This window comes from Triticum aestivum, chromosome 5D (assembly GCF_018294505.1).
Source record: "Triticum aestivum cultivar Chinese Spring chromosome 5D, IWGSC CS RefSeq v2.1, whole genome shotgun sequence".
Taxonomy (NCBI): domain Eukaryota; kingdom Viridiplantae; phylum Streptophyta; class Magnoliopsida; order Poales; family Poaceae; genus Triticum; species Triticum aestivum.
Genome location: NC_057808.1, coordinates 499,277,184 through 499,298,265, shown reverse-complemented (window position 1 = coordinate 499,298,265; position 21,082 = coordinate 499,277,184). Strand labels below are relative to the sequence as shown.

The window sequence follows — 21,082 nt, the reverse complement described above, 5'->3', positions numbered from 1 at the left end:
GCCAGGTTCTGAAGTCCCCAAGCCGGGTGCGACTGCGGCCGTCCCCGAGCCGCTTGTCGAAGTCCCCGAGCCGCCTGCTGGGTTCCTCCAGTCGGATCCGGCTGCATCGGGGGCGGGTGGTACGAAGATAGAGTCCGACTCTGGAGACGGCTTGATAGATGGTTTGAGGAGGCGCTGGAGAGAGACACCGGTTGGTATAGCCTGTCGGGTGGAGCCGATCCGTGCCAGGGCATCTGCCTGGTCGTTTTCGGCCCGTGGCACATGAAGGAACTCGCACCCTTCAAAGTACCCACTGATCTGCTGGACGAGGAATCGATAGCTCGCCATGTTTGTTTGGAATCGTAGCATAATTTTAAAATTTTCCTACGCTCACCAAGAAGCATCTATGGAGTCTACTAGCAACGAGGGGAAAGGAGTGCATCTACATACCCTTGTAGATCGCGAGCGGAAGCGTTCCAATGAACGTGGATGACGGAGTCGTACTCGCCGTGATCCAAATCACCGATGACCGAGTGCCGAACGGACGGCACCTCCGCGTTCAACACACGTACGGTGCAGCAACGTCTCCTCCTTCTTGATCCAGCAAGGGGGAAGGAGAGGTTGATGGAGATCCAACAACACGACGGCGTGGTGGTGGATGTAGCGGGTCTCCGGCAGGGCTTCGCCGAGCTTCTGCAAGAGAGAGAGAGGTGTTGCAGGGGAGGAGGGAGGCGCCCAAGGCTGTAGGTTGCTGCCCTCCCTCCCCCCTTTTATATAGGCCCCCTTGGGAGGGGGGGCCGGCCAAAACCCATCTAGGGTTGGGGGGTGGCGGCCAAGGGGTGGAAAGGGGTGCCTTGCCCCCCAAGGCAAGGGGGAAGCTCCCCCCCCAGGGTTCCCAACCCTAGGCGCATGGGGGGAGGCCCAAGGGGGGCGCCCCAGACCACTAAGGGCTGGTTCCCTTCCACTTTCAGCCCACGGGGCCCTCCGGGACAGGTGGCCCCACCCGGTGGACCCCCGGGACCCTTCCGGTGGTCCCGGTACAATACCGGTAACCCCCGAAACTTTCCCGGTGGCCGAAACTTGACTTCCTATATATAGTTCTTCACCTCCGGACCATTCCGGAACCTCTCGTGACGTCCGGGATCTCATCCGGGACTCCGAACAACTTTCGGGTTTCCGCATACATATATCTCTACAACCCTAGCGTCACCGGACCTTAAGTGTGTAGACCCTACGGGTTCGGGAGACATGCAGACATGACCGAGACGCCTCTCCGGTCAATAACCAACAGCGGGATCTGGATACCCATGTTGGCTCCCACATGTTCCATGATGATCTCATCGGATAAACCACGGTGTCGAGGATTCAATCAATCCGCATGCAATTCCCTTTGTCAATCGGTATGTTACTTGCCCGAGATTCGATCGTCGGTATCCCAATACCTTGTTCAATCTCGTTACCGGCAAGTCTCTTTACTCGTACCGCAATGCATGATCCCGTGACTAACGCCTTAGTCACATTGAGCTCATTATGATGATGCATTACCGAGTGGGCCCAGAGATACCTCTCCGTCACACGGAGTGACAAATCCCAGTCTCGATCCGTGCCAACCCAACAGACACTTTCGGAGATACCCGTAATGCACCTTTATAGTCACCCAGTTACGTTGTGACGTTTGGCACACCCAAAGCACTCCTACGGTATCCGGGAGTTGCACGATCTCATGGTCTAAGGAAAAGATACTTGACATTGGAAAAGCTCTAGCAAACGAAACTACACGATCTTTTATGCTATGCTTAGGATTGGGTCTTGTCCATCACATCATTCTCCTAATGATGTGATCCCGTTATCAATGACATCCAATGTCCATAGTCAGGAAACCATGACTATATGTTGATCAACAAGCTAGTCAACTAGAGGCTTACTAGGGACACGTTGTGGTCTATGTATTCACACATGTATTACGATTTCCGGACAATACAATTATAGCATGAATAATAGACAATTATCATGAACAAAGAAATATGATAATAACCTTTTATTATTGCCTCTAGGGCATATTTCCAACAGTCTCCCACTTGCACTAGAGTCAATAATCTAGTTACATTGTGATGAATCGAACACCCATTGCGTCCTGCTGTTGATCATGTTTTGCCCTAGGGAGAGGTTTAGTCAACGGATCTGCTACATTCAGGTCCGTGTGTACTTTACAAATATCTATGTCTCCATTTTGAACACTTTCACGAATGGAGTTGAAGCGACGCTTGATATGCCTGGTCTTCCTGTGAAACCTGGGCTCCTTCGCAAGGGCAATAGCTCCAGTGTTGTCACAGAAGAGAGTCATTGGGCCCGACGCATTGGGAATCACCCCTAGGTCGGTAATGAACTCCTTCATCCAGACTGCTTCCTGTGCTGCCTCCGAGGCTGCCATGTACTCCGCTTCACATGTAGATCCCGCCACGACGCTTTGCTTGCAACTGCACCAGCTTACTGCTCCTCCATTCAAAATATACACGTATCCGGTCTGTGACTTCGAGTCATCCAGATCTGTGTCGAAGCTAGCGTCGACGTAACCCTTTACGACGAGCTCTTCGTCACCTCCATAAACGAGAAACATATCCTTAGTCCTCTTCAGGTACTTCAGGATATTCTTGACCGCTGTCCAGTGTTCCTTGCCGAGATTACTTTGGTACCTTCCTACCAAACTTACGGCAAGGTTTACATCAGGTCTGGTACACAGCATGGCATACATAATAGACCCTATGGCCGAGGCATAGGGGATGACACTCATCTCTTCTATATCTTCTGCCGTGGTCGGGCATTGAGCCGTGCTCAATTGCACACCTTGCAATACAGGCAAGAACCCCTTCTTGGACTGATCCATACTGAACTTCTTCAATATCTTGTCAAGGTATGTACTCTGTGAAACACCAATGAGGCGTCTTGATCTATCTCTATAGATCTTGATGCCTAATATATACGCAGCTTCTCCAAGGTCCTTCATTGAAAAACACTTATTCAAATAGGCCTTTATACTTTCCAAGAATTCTATATCATTTCCCATCAATAATATGTCATCCACATATAATATGAGAAATGCTACAGAGCTCCCACTCACTTTCTTGTAAACACAGGCTTCTCCATAAGTCTGTGTAAACCCAAACGCTTTGATCATCTCATCAAAGCGAATGTTCCAACTCCGAGATGCTTGCACCAGCCCATAGATTGAGGGCTGGAGCTTGCATACTTTGTTAGCATTCTTAGGATCGACAAAACCTTCCGGCTGCATCATATACAACTCTTCCTTAAGGAAGCCGTTAAGGAATGCCGTTTTGACGTCCATCTGCCATATCTCATAATCATAGTATGCAGCAATTGCTAACATGATTCGGACGGAATTCAGCTTCGCTACGGGTGAGAAAGTCTCATCGTAGTCAACCCCTTGAACTTGTCGAGCTTTGTAGATGGTCACATTACCATCCGCGTCCGTCTTCTTCTTAAAGATCCATTTGTTTTCTATGGCTCGCCGCTCATCGGGCAAGTCAGTCAAAGTCCATACTTTGTTTTCATACATGGATTCTATCTCGGATTTCATGGCTTCTAGCCATTTGTCGGAATCCGGGCCCGCCATCGCTTCTTCATAGTTCGAAGGTTCACCGTTGTCTAACAACATGATTTCCAGGACAGGGTTGCCGTACCACTCTGGTGCGGAACGTGTCCTTGTGGACCTACGAAGTTCAGAAACTTGATCCGAAGCTTCATGATCATCATCATTAACTTCCTCCCCAGTCGGTGTAGGCACCACAGGAACATTTTCCCGCGCTGCGCTACTTTCCAGTTCGGAAGGGGTGACTATCACCTCATCAAGTTCCACTTTCCTCCCACTCAATTCTTTTGAGAGAAACTCCTTCTCTAGAAAGGACCCGTTCTTGGCAACGAAGATCTTGCCTTCGGATCTGAGATAGAAGGTGTACCCAATAGTTTCCTTAGGGTATCCTATGAAGACGCATTTTTCCGATTTGGGTTCGAGCTTTTCAGGTTGAAGTTTCTTGACATAAGCATCGCATCCCCAAACTTTTAGAAACGACAGCTTAGGTTTCTTCCCAAACCATAATTCATACGGTGTCGTCTCAACGGATTTCGACGGAGCCCTATTTAAAGTGAATGCGGCAGTCTCTAAAGCATAACCCCAAAATGAGAGCGGTAAATCGGTAAGAGACATCATAGATCGCACCATATCCAATAGAGTGCGATTACGACGTTCGGACACACCATTTCTCTGAGGTGTTCCAGGCGGCGTGAGTTGTGAAACTATTCCACATTTCCTTAAGTGTGCACCAAACTCGTGACTTAAATATTCTCCACCACGATCTGATCGTAGGAATTTTATTCTCCTGTCACGTTGATTCTCAACCTCACTCTTAAATTCTTTGAACTTTTCAAAGGTTTCAGACTTGTGTTTCATCAGGTAGACATATCCATATCTACTTAAATCATCAGTGAGAGTGAGAACATAACGATATCCTCCGCGAGCCTCAACACTCATTGGGCCACACACATCGGTATGTATGATTTCCAATAAGTTGGTTGCTCGCTCCATTGTTCCGGAGAACGGAGTCTTGGTCATCTTACCCATGAGGCATGGTTCGCACGTGTCAAATGATTCGTAATCAAGAGACTCCAAAAGTCCATCTGCATGGAGCTTCTTCATGCGCTTGACACCAATGTGACCAAGGCGGCAGTGCCACAAGCATGTGGGACTATCGTTATCAACTTTACATCTTTTGGTATTCACACTATGAACATGTGTAACATCATGTTCGAGATTCATCAAAAATAAACCATTGACCAGCGGGGCATGACCATAAAACATATCTCTCAAATAAATAGAACAACCATTATTCTCGGATTTAAATGAGTAGCCATCTCGAATTAAACGAGATCCAGACACAATGTTCATGCTCAAAGCTGGCACTAAATAACAATTATTGAGGTTTAAAACTAATCCCGTGGGTAGATGCAGAGGTAGCGTGCCGACGGCGATCACATCGACCTTGGAACCATTCCCGACGCGCATCGTCACCTCGTCCTTTGCCAGTCTCCGTTTATTCCATAGTTCCTGCTTTGAGTTACAAATATGAGCAACCGCACCGGTATCAAATACCCAGGAGCTACTACGAGTACTGGTAAGGTACACATCAATTACTTGTATATCACATATACCTTGGGTATTGCCGGCCTTCTTCTTGTCCGCTAAATATTTGGGGCAGTTCCGCTTCCAGTGACCACTTCCCTTGCAATAAAAGCACTCAGTCCCGGGTTTGGGTCCATTCTTTGACTTCTTCCCAGTAACTGGTTTACCGGGCGCGGCAACTCCCTTGCCGTCCTTCTTGAAGTTCTTCTTACCCTTGCCCTTCTTGAACTTGGTGGTTTTATTCACCATCAACACTTGATGTTCTTTTCTGATCTCCCCTTCCGCTGATTTCAGCATTGAATATACCTCGAGAATGGTCTTTTCCATCCCCTGCATATTGTAGTTCATCACAAAGCTCTTGTAGCTTGGTGGAAGCGACTGGAGGATTCTGTCAATGACCGCGTCATCCGGGAGATTAACTCCCAGCTGAGACAAGCGGTTGTGCAACCCAGACATTCTGAGTATGTGCTCACTAACAGAACTATTCTCCTCCATTTTACAGCTGAAGAACTTGTCGGAGACATCATATCTCTCGACCCGGGCATGAGCTTGAAAAACCAGTTTCAGCTCCTCGAATATCTCATATGCTCCATGTTTCTCAAAACGCTTTTGGAGACCCGGTTCTAAGCTGTAAAGCATGCCGCACTGAACGAGGGAGTAATCATCAGCACGTGATTGCCAAGCGTTCATAACGTCTTGGTTCTGTGGGATTGGTGCATCACCTAGCGGTGCTTCTAAGACATAATCTTTCTTGGCTACTATGAGGATGAGCCTCAGGTTCCGGACCCAGTCCGTATAGTTGCTGCCATCATCTTTCAGCTTGGTTTTCTCTAGGAACGCGTTGAAATTGAGGACAACGTTGGACATTTGATCTACAAGACATAGTGTAAAGATTTTAGACTAAGTTCATGATAATTGAGTTCATCTAATCAAATTATTTAATGAACTCCCACTCAGATAGACATCCCTCTCGTCATCTAAGTGAAACATGATCCGAGCTTAACTAGGCCGTGTCCGATCATCACGTGAGACGGACTAGTCAAGATCGGTGAACATCTCCATGTTGATCGTATCTTCTATACGACTCATGCTCGACCTTTCGGTCCTCCGTGTTCCGAGGCCATGTCTGTACATGCTAGGCTCGTCAAGTCAACCTAAGTGTATTGCGTGTGTTCCGAGGCCATGTCTGTACATGCTAGGCTCGTCAACACCCGTTGTATTCGAACGTTAGAATCTATCACACCCGATCATCACGTGGTGCTTCGAAACAACGAACCTTCGCAACGGTGCACAGTTAGGGTGAACACTTTCTTGAAATTATTATAAGGGATCATCCTACTTGCTACCGTCTTTCTAAGCAAATAAGATGCAAAAACATGATAAACATCACATGCAATCAAATAGTGACATGATATGGCCAATATCATCATGCTCCTTTGATCTCCATCTTCGGGGCACCATGATCATCTTCGTCACCGGCATGACACCATGATCTCCATCATTGTGTCTTCATGAAGTCGTCACGCCAACGATTACTTCTACTTCTATGGCTAACGCGTTTAGCAACGAAGTAAAGTAATTTACATGGCGTTATTCAATGACACGCAGGTCATACAAAATAATAAAGACAACTCCTATGGCTCCTGCCGGTTGTCATACTCATCGACATGTAGGTCGTGATTCCTATTACAAGAATATGATCAATCTCATACATCACATATATCATTCATCACATCTTCTGGCCATATCACATCACATAGCACTTGCTGCAAAAACAAGTTAGACGTCCTCTAATTGTTGTTGCAAGTTTTTTACGTGGTTTGTAGGTTTCTAGCAAGAACGTTTCTTACCTACGTATGACCACAACGTGATTTGCCAATTTCTATTTACCCTTCATAAGGACCCTTTTCATCGAATCCGTTCCGACTAAAGTAGGAGAGACAGACACCCGCTAGCCACCTTATGCATCTAGTGCATGTCAGTCGGTGGAACCTGTCTCACGTAAGTGTACGTGTAAGGTCGGTCTGGGCCGCTTCATCCTACAATGCCGCCGAAACAAGAAAAGACTAGTAGCGGCAAGAAGAATTGGCAAACTCAACGCCCACAACTACTTTGTGTTCTACTCGTGCATAGTAACTACGCATAGACCTGGCTCATGATGCCACTGTTTGGAATCGTAGCATAATTTTAAAATTTTCCTACGCTCACCAAGATGCATCTATGGAGTCTACTAGCAACGAGGGGAAAGGAGTGCATCTACATACCCTTGTAGATCGCGAGCGGAAGCGTTCCAATGAACGTGGATGACGGAGTCGTACTCGCCGTGATCCAAATCACCGATGACCGAGTGCCGAACGGACGGCACCTCCGCGTTCAACACACGTACGGTGCAGCGACGTCTCCTCCTTCTTGATCCAGCAAGGGGGAAGGAGAGGTTGATGGAGATCCAACAGCACGACGGCGTGGTGGTGGATGTAGCGGGTCTCCGGCAGGGCTTCGCCGAGCTTCTGCGAGAGAGAGAGAGGTGTTGCAGGGGAGGAGGGAGGCGCCCAAGGCTGTAGGTTGCTGCCCTCCCTCCCCCCCTTTTATATAGGCCCCCTTGGGAGGGGGGCCGGCCAAAACCCATCTAGGGTTGGGGGGGCGGCGGCCAAGGGGTGGAAAGGGGTGCCTTGCCCCCCAAGGCAAGGGGGAAGGTGGCCCCACGGGGCCCTCCGGGACAGGTGGCCCCACCCGATGGACCCCCGGGACCCTTCCGGTGGTCCCGGTACAATACCGGTAACCCCCAAAACTTTCCCGATGGCCGAAACTTGACTTCCTATATATAGTTCTTCACCTCCGGACCATTCCGGAACCTCTCGTGACGTCCGGGATCTCATCCGGGACTCCGAACAACTTTCGGGTTTCCGCATACATATATCTCTATAACCCTAGCGTCACCGGACCTTAAGTGTGTAGACCCTACGGGTTTGGGAGACATGCAGACATGACCGAGACGCCTCTCCGGTCAATAACCAACAGCGGGATCTGGATACCCATGTTGGCTCCCACATGTTCCACGATGATCTCATCGGATGAACCACGGTGTCGAGGATTCAATCAATCCGCATGCAATTCCCTTTGTCAATCGGTATGTTACTTGCCCGAGATTCGATCGTCGGTATCCCAATACCTTGTTCAATCTCGTTACCGGCAAGTCTCTTTACTCGTACCGCAATGCATGATCCCGTGAATAACGCCTTAGTCACATTGAGCTCATTATGATGATGCATTACCGAGTGGGCCCAGAGATACCTCTCCGTCACACGGAGTGACAAATCCCAGTCTCGATCCGTGCCAACCCAACAGACACTTTCAGAGATACCCGTAATGCACCTTTATAGTCACCCAGTTACGTTGTGACGTTTGGCACACCCAAAGCACTCCTACGGTATCCGGGAGTTGCACGATCTCATGGTCTAAGGAAAAGATACTTGACATTGGAAAAGCTCTAGCAAACGAAACTACACGATCTTTTATGCTATGCTTAGGATTGGGTCTTGTCCATCACATCATTCTCCTAATGATGTGATCCCGTTATCAATGACATCCAATGTCCATAGTCAGGAAACCATGACTATCTGTTGATCAACGAGCTAGTCAACTAGAGGCTTACTAGGGACACGTTGTGGTCTATGTATTCACACATGTATTACGATTTCCGGACAATACAATTATAGCATGAGTAATAGACGATTATCATGAACAAAGAAATATAATAATAACCTTTTATTATTGCCTCTAGGTTATATTTCCAACAATGTTTGCATCCTTGGCGTCCCAGTCGCCAGATGATTGCTGGACCACCAAGTCCGAGTCACCATAACACAGGATCCGGCGTATGCCGAGCTCTTTGGCTAGCCGGAGCCCGTGTATGAGCGCCTCGTATTCAGCCACGTTGTTGGAGGCGGCAAAGTGGATTTGCAGCGTGTATCTGAGCTTGTCGCCTTTGGGAGAGGTGAGGACGATGCCGGCTCCCAAGCCGGTGCGCATCTTGGACCCATCGAAGTGCATCCGCCAATGAGTAGAGTCGGGAGCCGGCGGTAGGTACTGGGTCTCGGCCCAGTCAACGAGGAAGTCGGCCAATGCTTGGGACTTGATGGTGGTGCGGGGCTGGTAGAAGATTGTGTAAGGTGCAAGCGCAATGGCCCATTTAGCCACCCGGCCGGATGCATCCCGGCTGCCTATGATCTCGGCAAGCGGGGCGGTGCATACGACCGTGATGGGATGCTCTTGAAAGTAGGGCTTCAGCTTCTTGGCAGCAAAGTACACTCCATAGCACATCTTCTAGTAGTGTGGGTAGTTTTGCTTTGAGCTGGACAGTACTTCGCTTAGATAATATACCGGCCTCTGGACTAGCTGGGCTCGGCCTTCTTCTGGGCGCTGGACCACGATGACTGTACTGACCACTCGGCTAGTTGCGGCAATGTAGAGGAGCATGGGCTCCTTCTCAGTCGGCGTCGCCAGGACAGGCGGAGTGGTCAGCATCTTCTTCAACTCATGGAAGGCTTGGTCTGCTTGGTCATTCCTCTCGAAATGAGTGGATTTCTTCATGAGTCGGTATAGGGGGAGAGCCTTCTCTCCTAGCCGGCTGATAAAGCGGTTTAGGGAGGCCAGGCACCCAGTGAACTTCTGCACGTCTCGCAACTTGGTGGGAATCTCCATTCTCTCAATGGCCTTGATCTTCACAGGGTTGCACTCAATGCCGCGTTCGGAGACCAGAAAGCCTAGAAGCTGGCCGGCTGGTACTCCGAACACGCATTTCTCGGGGTTGAGCTTGATCTGGAATCGGCGCAAGTTGGCAAATGTTTCTTTGAGGTCTTCCAGCAGGGTGCCGTGCTTCTCTATCTTCACCACAATATCGTCTACGTAGACGTGGGCATTTTTGCCGAGTTGCTTGAGGAGGCATTTCTGCATGCAACGCTGAAAAGTGGCACCGGCATTTCTCAAGCCGAATGTCATAGTCAGGTAACAGAAAGCTCCGAATGGTGTGATGAAGGCGGTCTTCAGGCGGTCTGCTGGGTCCAACTTAATCTGGTGGTACCCTGAGTAGGCATCCAAGAAACTCAACAGCTCGCATCCGGCTGTGGAGTCTATCACTTGATCAATCCGTGGCAGAGCAAACGGATCTTTGGGGCGGGCCTTGTTGAGGCTAGTGTAGTCTATACACATACGCCATTTGTTGTTTTTCTTCAACACCAAGACTGGGTTGGCAAGCCACTCTGGAAAAAACACTTCCATAATAAAGCCGACGGCAAGGAGCCGGGCTATCTCTTCTCCTACGATTCTTCTCTTCTCTTCTGACAGTCGGCGGAGAGGCTGCTTGACCGGCTTCGCGTCGGCTCGGACGTGTAACTTGTGCTCGGCGAAATCCTTCGGAACACCCGGCATGTCCTTTGGGGACCATGCAAAGATATCTCGATTCTCATGGAGGAAGTCGACGAGCTCGCCTTCCTATTTACTGTCCAGGTTTGCACCAATGACTGCAAACCTCTCCGGGTTCTCCGGGTCCAGAGGTATCTTCTTCGTCTCCTTGGCCGGCTGGAAGGAGCCCTGCGCATCGTATTCCTTGGGGTTGGGGTACAAGGCCGGCTGCTTGCCGGCCATGGCCACAACCCGCTCCAGCATCTTCTTCTCTTCCGCCACTACGAGGGACTCGGCCAGCCGGTTGCTGGCTGCAGCGCACTCGATGGACTTCTTGTAGTCGCCGGCTACAGTGATGATCCCCTTCGAGCTTGGCATCTTCATCTTCAGGTAGGCGTAGTGGGGCACAGCCATGAACTTGGCCAGAGCAGGTCGGCCAAGCAAGGCGTGGTAAGGGCTTTCTAGATCCACTACCTCGAACCAGATTGCTTCTCAGCGAAAGTGATCCTTGTCTCCGAAGAGGACATCCATCTTGATCTTGCCGATCGGGGAACAGGACAGGCCGGGTACGATGCCATGGAAAACGGTCCGGCTTGGCATGAGCTGCTTCGCCTTGAGGTTCAACTTCTCCATGGTGTCGCGGTACAGTATGTTGATACTGCTTCCGCCATCAATCAGAACGTGGGAGAATCGGGCAGCCCGCCTCTCTGTTGCGAGGGTGACATCCAACACCAATGCGTAGGAGCCAGGGGACGGCATCACCTCTGGGTGATCGGCCCGGCTCCAGTTGATAGGCCTTTCGGACCAATGCATGAACTCGGGGTTGCTGGAGGCGACTGCGTTGACCTCTTGGTGCTGTCGGCGCCGCCTGCGCTTGTCTTCAACCTGGCTTGTGAAGACGACGTAGGCGGCGTGCTCATCAGGGAACTCATCTTGAATGGCTCCGACTGCTGGTCGGGCAGCCGGCTGCTGGGGGGCTGGAGGCGGCGGGCCGGGAGGCGGAGGCGGCACCAGCCCCTCGCCCTTGGAGATCCGGGTGAGCCAGTGGCACTTTCAGGTCGTGTGGTTGGACGGCTTCGCGCCGCTGTGGAACTTGCAGGGGGGCATCGAGAGTCTGCTCGTAGGAGAAGGCCGGCTGCCAAGCCGGCCTGCCGCACTTCTTCTTGGGAGCGGGCCGCTCTTCGGGCTGCTCGTCTTCGACTGTGGCCACCTGCCGACTGGTGGAAGGCGGCATAGGGGCCTTGCGCTTGTGGTCGTTCTGGTAGGGGCGCCGATTGGAGTCGCCAGCCGGCGTCTTAGGAGCCGGAGCGAGCACCTTCCCAGAGGCGTCCACTCGGAGCTCGGTCTTCATCGAGGAGTCGGTTGTGGCGTACTTGTCTGCAATGACCAGCAGCTCGTCGAGGGTAGCCGGCTCATCGCAGAGGAGTCGGTGCTTGAGGAGGGTGCCCTCTCGGCACCCGGCGGTGAAGTATTCGATGGCCTGCACCTCGTGCACCCCTCGCAGGAGTTGCGGAGCTCGGCCCACCGTGTGAGGTAGTCGCGGGTCGATTCGCTGGGCCCTTGGACGCATAAGGAGAGCTGGCGGGGCTTGGGAGGCCGCTTGTACGTGCTGGTGAAGTTGCGGACGAAGACTTCCGTGAAGTCCAGCCAGCTGTTGACGCTGTAGGGCTTGAGGCTGTTGAGCCAGGTGCGTGTCGTGCCTGGCAGCATGAGAGGGACGTACTTCACGGCTACGCGCCTATTGCCGTTCGCAATGCTGATGGCGGTAGAGTAGTCGATGAGCCAATCTTCCGGCTTCACAGAGCCGTTGTACTTGGGCGTGTCTCTGGGGAGCGAGAACCCTTTGGGGAAGGGTTTGTCGCGGATGTGGGGGCCAAAGCATGGCGGGCCGACATCATCTTCTTCTTCTAGCGCCAGGGATCGAGCTAGGCGGTCGATCCGGTGGCGGGCGTCGTTCTCACTGACTCCCTCGCGGCGGCCTAGTCGGCCACCGAGAGTCGGATGGGTGACAGGCGGTAGGGTGAGACATCTCTCCCCACGAGGCGGGGGAGGAGGCAGATCGCCTTGGCGCTCCACTGCTCAAGGGCGGCCTTCCGCGTCGCGCTCGATGGTGATTCGAGTCCGGCTGCGGCTAGCAGCCGGTTCCTTGTCCTTCCTTGCGCGGGCGCCGCTCGCAGTCGGCGATCGGGATGCCGCGGCGTGCTCTCGGCGCGGGGGAGGGCTCTCAGCGCGGGCGCCGGCTTCGTGCCGTTCTGCGGCCGCATAGATCAGCTGCTGGATGCGCCTTGTCATGTAGGGGAGCTCATCAGCCCCCAGCCCATTCAGCTCTTCTGCTGCCGCCTGAGCAGCTCGCAGATTTTCAAGCGGTGTGGCGTAAACGGGGCGGTCCGCCCCCAGCACGCTGGCGATGGCCGCGCCGCGCTTCTTGACGAGGCCGACTCGGCTCGGCCCGCCGTGAGGCGGCGTACCAAAAGCGGCGCGGTCGACTTCGCGCTGGTGGGCCTCGGTGAGGCGTCTCATAGAGGCTATCTTCTGGCCCTCCGCGATGAGGGCGAGGCGGCGTGCCTCCAGGGTCTCGGCGTCGGCATCGGCCGGGATGGGGACGGACAAGTCATGCATCGCCGCTTGTAGGGCGTCGTGGGCGTTCTCGCCCGAGTCGGCGACGTGGCTGATGACCAGCACCTCAGTGACAGCGCTGCTGCCGCTGTCAGCTCGAGGGAGAGGGTCGTCGAAGACTACCACGTCAGAGGGGTAGGCGTCGAACGATGCCGTGCGGAGTCGACAAGCATCGGGTCGGTTGAGCCGACCGACTCCAAGTCTACAGCAAGCTCGCTGGAGACGTGAAGCTGGTCGAGGAGGCTGACGAGGCGGCTCTCGGGGTAGTCCGTGCCTGCGTCGGACGCGGGCTCGTCGGACATGCGAGTCTCGCCAAGAAGATCGGCGAGGCAGCTTGCCGCGCAGGCGTCGTCGATGCCTTGCAGCGCGTCGGGGCAAGCGCCGTCGGGCGTAGCAGGCTGGCTGCGCTCGCGGGGGAGAAAAATGGTTCCCGTCCAGAACAGGTCTCCGGACGACGGTGCATCCGGCCCCACGGTGGGCGCCAAATGTCGGGTGGCAGGTGCGACATATGCCAACGGGTGGCTTATCATTGTGGGAGCCAGTAAAACATCGCCGGTGCCTGGAAACGGGATGAGGCGAAGACATGCACGCCGGTGGATCTTAACCAGGTTCGGGGCTCTCCGTGCAGATAACACCCCTAGTCCTGCTCTGCGGGGTCTCCGCATGATCACTAGATCAAGACAAGTAGCTACAAGTGCTCCTTGAGCTGTTTGGCTAGAGGAAGAAGAAGGGCAAGGCTAGCTCTCCTTTTCTCTCTATGTGGTGTGTGGGATTCTATGAGATCAACCCTTTGCATGGGTGTCCCGGGGGGTTTATATAGGCCTACCCCCAGGGGTACAATGGTAATCCGGCTGGGCGCGGATCCCAGCCGTCAGTGTCTATGCTCGCCGGCTTCTCCGCCGGTCATTGGGGCCCGCCGACTGGTGGGTCCCGCCGGCTGCCGGCCTCTTGGCCGGCAGGCCGGCCCCACTGCTTGGGGGCTTTGTCAGCGGCTGGTTACTGTTGCCTCGCCTCTGATGACGAGGGCTTTGTCGAGGTAAGCATGGCTACAGTGTCACCGCCTTGCGAGCTCTCACTGTAGCCTTACCTCGTCTTGTCTCCTTAATGGGGCGCATGCTTCGAGGGAGGGAGGTAGCCGGCTATTGGGAGCCGGCCACATCCCTGGCCGACTAGAGCAGGCCAGGCCGTCTTCAGATGTCTCTCTGGCAAAGGGGCCCACCGCCCACGGGCCGTACTGGCACCTGTCGTGGGTGACATCGAGGCCAACATGGCTACAGTGCCGCGCCGGACGGGGGATGGCTGGCCCGTACGGCACCCTGTGGCCATGCCTGTTCCGGGATTCGGGGGTAGTGGGCTGTACCGTGGCCACGCCCCATCCTATCGCCGTTACGTGGGTACAGTCTTAGTAGATGCAGTCTTGGCCGGCTTTCTTCATGGCCGGCTTCTGAGAGTCGGTTTTCTTCATGGCCGGCTTCTGGGAGTCGGTCCTTTTGGGGCCGGCTCCCTGGAGTCGGTTATCTCGTATCTTTCTTGGGGGAGGTTTCTGAGGCGGGGTCGCCTTCAGGGAGTCGGCCGGGGGAAGGCGGCCCTATGCTTTGTATGCTTCAAGGCCTGAACGGCCTGATAATTTTTCGAAGAGCCAGGGGGGTCGGTTAGGCTACCCGTGGCCATTTACTCCGACAGGGGCAACGGATTTACACGCGGTGGCAGGAACGAGAGGTAACTATTCATTGCAATAGTGTCATCGGTTCGATCCAGCGGCTGCCAGGAATCCAAATCGCTGAGAGAGCTCATGTTCTTCCTAGATACTTATATCAGGATGTGGTCACGCACCACGCATATGAGGTTGGTGGGGTTGGTAATTTTGTAGAAAAGACCTTACAGTTTTCCCCTATTGCAAATTGACCCCTCAAAGCCTAGATTGGCCTCCAGGCACCGGCTGGTTCCACAGTCATCTGTGGCGGCACAGAGACAGGAACAACATCACGAACTCGTCAGGATCCGCGACTCGCCAACAATTTTCCTCCCATGCTGAAGACACCGGAGGAGCCCCCAGCGACGCACGCGTGCGTCACGGAACCCAACTCACCGGTGGAGACAGGGGACCGTGACCAGGAACCCGAGCGAGAACAAAGTTCAGGAGCATACTCACCACCACAACAGGCTGCAATTCAGTGTAAGTTAGCGGATGATTTTGGTCTTGATCGACAGTTAAGAGATTTTGTCGTAGCAATGGCATGTGTTTTCATTGCGGAGATAAGTATAGCAAGGAGCATCATATGTAAGAAGCTGATGCAATTACTCACAATTCAGGTGTGCGAATATGGTGAAATGTTAACTGAAGATGCAGCGCGGGCTCTTGAATTATTAACTGAACCGGTTGCAGCAGAGTGTTTTCAGTTATCCTTACATGCACTGTCTGGTGCTGAATCTGGTGAAACAATCAAACTGCAAACATTAGGTGGGAGTCAGATCATGCTCACACTAATCGACTCCGGTAGTAGCCAGTTCGAGACGGTGTTCCAATGACTCTGAAGGGCATTTGTGCACTTGAACAAGTGGCACTTCAGATCATATCCATGGAACGACTGAATCAGACTAATTGGCAATGCCATCGGGGTAATGACCATTGTCAATTTCACTACAGAGGCATCACCAACAACGTCACCAATTACCATCCCAGAACTGACTCAACTTCTGACATAGTTCAGTGACGTATTTGAACAACCCAATAGTCTGCCTCCTGATTGGGCGTATGACTATGCCCATGCTAATAAACGAGGGATCTCTTATCTTTAAAAAGAGAAAGTAGAAAGCTTCACTGGCAATTCACTAATCAACACAAAAGCACTATGATATCACCATCAGTAGCGATTCATGAACCAACATCAAAAGCACTAGCACCAACATGAAAGCACTACCAGTCTACCTCCGAGACAGGGAATTTGGCAACATGGCATCTCGATAAATGAAAGCGTCCAATTTTAACGGCCATGAAGGGACGGGTTCCACTATCATCATCACCATAACGAAATAAACTGCAACCACAAAGGCAGCATCCACAGGTGCAAAAGGGAACTAAAAGGCAGCTAAACCACAACTAGGGGAGTTCCAGGCCGCGTGCACGGCTAGCCTGTGATGAAAACGAACAAACTACGGAGCAAGATCGAGCACCAGAACAGTTTCAAGTTTCTACAACGCAACCAAGGTCTTCTGATCGGTAGGATCGCTTGTTTTCCGCAGAGCGCAAAAACAGCAGCTACGCTTGGTTCAGACACCAGACTTTTTCCTTGGGCGATCAGGCACCATCAGGGGCAACAACATCTTCTTCCACAGCTTCAGTTTTAACTCCATGCGCATGATGAGTAGGAGCTCCTCCCTGGAAAGCCGCTTCCCGGTCACCATCATTCTGGAGACCTGCCTGATAATTGGCATCGTTTGCACGGATGATATAGACCTCCATGGTTCTACTCTGAATGCTCAACAGTTTAAAGAGGCAGATATCACCAATCTTCAGCTTGTGGTCTTCTACAAACTGTCTCCATCCCCTCCTGAGATTTTTACAGTCATTCTTTTCACTAAACCACACATCCCACTTCCGGCCCATCCGCTGAAGATACATGTGTGGCTCCTCTCCAAGATATTTCTTAGCATAGTATCTGGGGAAAGTCTGTTTACAGTGAACAAAAGAGTTAGTAGATAATGGCAAGAAAACCCTGTAAAGTAACATGTTAAATTGCTTCCTAAATTTGTATGATAGTAAAAAGCAACCTGAATTTAAATTTAGAGATTGCTGGTTATGAATTTACTACATTATCAGACAGTGTTTTCATTAATATTCCATAAGCAGCACTTTACAGTTTACACAGGCACCTACATGATTGATGCAGAATACACATTAACAAAATGGAACTCACCAGCAAGAAGTCTATAGCAACATTGTACTTGCGCATCGCAGCAACAAAGATGGGGATCTCTGTGTACATGGATTGGACCTTCTGCTTCACCACTTCCTTCTGAGTTGAAGTTAGTTTGGTCTTGTGGGCGGTAATGTAATGATCCTTCAACTGCTCCTTCTTAAATGAAGATAGTGTGGTCACTCCATTGGCATCCTTCAACTGCCGGGCCTTCCTCTTCCTGACATAATCAGAACGAGGCACTTTATGTACTACATATTCTTCTTCAGAGGAGCAAGATTCTCCTGTGCAAAGAAAAGAAACAACTAAATATTAGCTATAAAACTATGAGAATGATTTGCAAGGGAAGGTATATCTATAATCGTAAATTGAGACCTGATGACTCGCAGGAGGAAATACTTATCACGGTGTTGTTGTCTTCACATGACTTGTCCATTTCCATTTTGAAGCGTGGTGACCCCATCGGCGTCCCTTTCACTATGCTAAATGACTGCGTTTGAATTGCCTGAGCATGAACATGAGAACTTTTCACAGTATCAGTAGCACTTCTGCACCTTTCTTGCACAGGAGGCGGAGAAGGATCCAAAAAAACTGATGATGCCTTCTCACAGCCATCTTCATCAAAGATTATGACATTAAACTGAGAGTTCCCATTGTATCTGAATAATATGGTGTCATCCATCTCTAGACCAAAGGTTTCAACGAATTTCCCCCATCCCACTGTAAAGACAAGCTTTCCATTGTTCTTGGCAACTCCAATTTTGCAACTGCGACGATTTTGTGTTTCAAGTATCATTTCTCTTGGGAATTCGCCCTTGAAACGCTGAACAAATTCTTTTGGGACGATCTGGAGAGAAACAACCAATATTATTGTTTGAAAAATGGACCGTAAACAGGATAAAAAGATGCTCTCTATTCTGAAAGCAAATTTGTACGTTCAATCTGACTACATAACATACCAAGGGAAATACAGAAAACATGGTATCTTTACTTTGAACTATGAGGAAACCTTTTGCAAACAAACATCTCTGAATGTGCTACCATGCTGGATTCAATCGGCGCATCAAATTAACATGAGACACCATCAAAAGTTGCAAGACTACATATAGTTTGTGTATGTCTCTAAAACTATATATATTGCAAAAGAATTTAAACTAGAAAGTAGAAATTCATTGGTCTTCAGGAAAACAACAAAGTAACCAATTAAAGGGAGTGTACTGTATTTGAATATGAATTTACCATCTCATGTTGAAAATCAACCAACATAAGCACCAAGAAATATTTCTTCTCATCATCCAAGTTTGCATAGTGATATTCAGTCCGCCTTTTTCTTCTTTCCGGAGGCACATCCATCTTTTGAGAATACCTGCAGCGTAAAAGCCATTTGAAGTGAAATTTGGTACCTGGAAATAAAGCCATGAATAATAAAGTCTAATATTTCACCCGATTTCATGTGCCTCGTTGCGCCTGTCTTGGACCTGAGGCAAAAAAGGAGCCGGAACAACCGATAATGCTTTTTCACGACCAAGCTTATCAAAGATCATGACACTAAACTGGGAGTTCCCTTTGTATCTGAATATTAAGGAATCATCCATTTGTAGATCATAGTTTTCAACGAACTGCCGCCAACCCACTGTAAGGACAAGATTTTCTTGGTTCTTGGCAACCACAATAGTGTGACTGTAACCATTTCGGGTTTCCAGCTTGATCTCTCCTGGGATCTCGCTTTTGAAACGCCGCACAACTTCTTCTGGAATTATCTGCAGAAAGAAATCTTGATATTAATAGATGGTCTGTTAATAGATTACTTTTATCAAATAAAATAAAATCTGCAGAGACAGATATAAGACATGTTTTATGGACAGTTTATGCGCAAGATCCAAATGACAATAGTTATAATAAAGGTGTATCGTCTTTGCCTTTCTGATATCTGACTGCTAGTATTCTTAATCTTTAAGAAACGAGCAATTTTAACATGGTCTCTCTTACCTTCTTTTTTCACATGAGAGGTAAGAAGGTAAGAGTTACTCTCACCTCTCATGTGAAAAGAGCAGGTAAGAGGGAACATGTTAAAACGAAAATGGCTCTGGACCTTACTTGTAATTGCCCAAAGAAAACCATGTTGAATTTTTTGTAAACTAACTGAATAGTCTGCCCGTCAAGAAATTGACTGCAATTATAACAGAACTAAAGTACAAACATCATTTGTCTTAAAAAAGTACAGATAGGTAATAGGGTTACCATCGCATCTTGGAAATCACCCAACATAAGCACCAAGAAATACTTCTTTTCATCATCCAAGTTCTTGTAGTACTGGTATTGCTCATCCTGCAGCTTGCAGCTTTCGGAAGACGTGCCCATCCTTTTAGCAGCCCCTCTGCAGTGCAAAAATAATTTACAGTGATAGGTGGTAAGATGACATGAAGTCATGAACAATAAAAAGGCTTGTACTTAACCCAATTTCATGTATCCTCAATGTGAATTTGGATTTTTATTTCTTTTTTTATTTATTTTTCGAAGGTCGCAAGCTATAAAAGAACACCCCTTGATGAAGATTATTGAAGATTCATGGTCTCCCCTGCCTCCTGTCAACTGAAACCGACCATGGGGGAGAGGGAGACAGACTAAATCCGCCAGCGAGAAGGAGATCTGTGTGGTGGCTGGGGTTTTTCTAGGGAAAGATTGATTCTTTCTTAAGTTGAAAATAAAGAAAGTTTGATCCTTGATGGTTGAGGAGAAAAAGAAGATTTCTCCACGGACCAAATTTCTTCTGGCCGAGCTGAGATCGTCGAAGCTCGCCAACCTCACGCCGCCTCCTATCCTTGTCCCCATGGCCCATCGGACCTCCCCTCTGCCAACGGCTGGACGTGGTGACCTGCAAAACACCCCGATTCTCCGGCACCAACCACCCCGCCGGCGGCCGATTCTCCGGTGTGTTGGAGTGCTCCCCCATCGAGAGCGCGTGCAGTGCAGACACGGCGTGGCCACCGGCATGCATCAGAACGTCGCCGTCACCCTCCCCCATCTCATCTCTCCACGCACAAATGTGCTTGCATCGATCACGTTACTAATAAAAGGAAATTCGATGTTGGATTCAGAATCACGCCAAGACCCAAGGAAAGAATGGTGAAAATCATCTGGGAAATTCAGCACTAGTAGAGGAACAGAAGAAAGAGGGTTTTCAGAAAGAATCACCAACCCCCATCGACAACTGGATCGGAAGAAGCCACTTCGAAGAGTTATTCTTGGACTGGGAAGTGGGAATGCAATGCTTACATTTTACATCTAGCGATTCTTACCTTGCTTATCATGCCACTTTTCTTCTCCTTCTCGCTGCCTTCCGCTTCCGCTGGCCTCTGCTACTATGCCACCGGAGAGAACTCGTCCAACAGTACTAATAGTCCACCTCCTCAAGACCTCAGCATTTGTTGTTTCAACTCCCAATGGGTTGCTTTTTATTGAAATTAATGATGACTAGTACTCCATCCCTTCCGTTTTACTACCCAATCCTGGTTTACTAGTCTTCTCGTACGTCGTGCCATATTTTGAACATGATTTTAACTTAGGCTAGTCTTTGTTACTACCTTCATAGTGCAAAGTAACATACTGTACAAATAGTATGAGTGAAGTCTGTTTTAAACCCTGAGGTTGTAGGGTGCGATGTAAACGAACCTCCACGTCTAAATCCCTGAAATTGGTACCCTCAACTCGCTGATCCCGGTCAATTTGGACCTTAGATCCGTTTGCTGCACCGGGAAAAAGAAGATCCAGGCCGGGATCAGTCGCTACTCTCACTGAGAACGTTGGCCCATTGTCATATTCATCCTTTACCTCGATCCCTCTCTCTTCGCCAGCGTATCTAGAGCAGTCGTCACCTCCACCTTGGGCGCGAGGCGATGCGAAACTGAGGAGGCTTGGCGCCCGGGAGGAGCCACCGTAGGCGGGGCAAGTTGGTGCTTGAGGGAAGGGCCAGGAT

At 50.3% G+C, this 21,082-nt stretch overlaps 1 protein-coding gene across 1 annotated transcript; it reads right to left on the bottom strand.

The window, feature by feature from the left end:
* Positions 1 to 16,185: 16,185 nt before the first annotated feature.
* Positions 16,186 to 19,473, bottom strand: LOC123125756 (putative B3 domain-containing protein Os03g0621600). The gene is made up of 6 exons (XM_044546216.1): positions 19,348 to 19,473; positions 18,550 to 18,866; positions 18,346 to 18,472; positions 17,482 to 17,953; positions 17,107 to 17,390; positions 16,186 to 16,859 (listed from the first exon to the last, which is right to left on the bottom strand). The coding sequence occupies exons 1-6, from the start codon at positions 19,465 to 19,467 to the stop codon at positions 16,488 to 16,490; spliced, it is 1,692 nt and encodes a 563-aa protein (XP_044402151.1). The 5' UTR covers positions 19,468 to 19,473; the 3' UTR covers positions 16,186 to 16,487.
* Between the last annotated feature and the right edge of the window lie 1,609 nt (positions 19,474 to 21,082).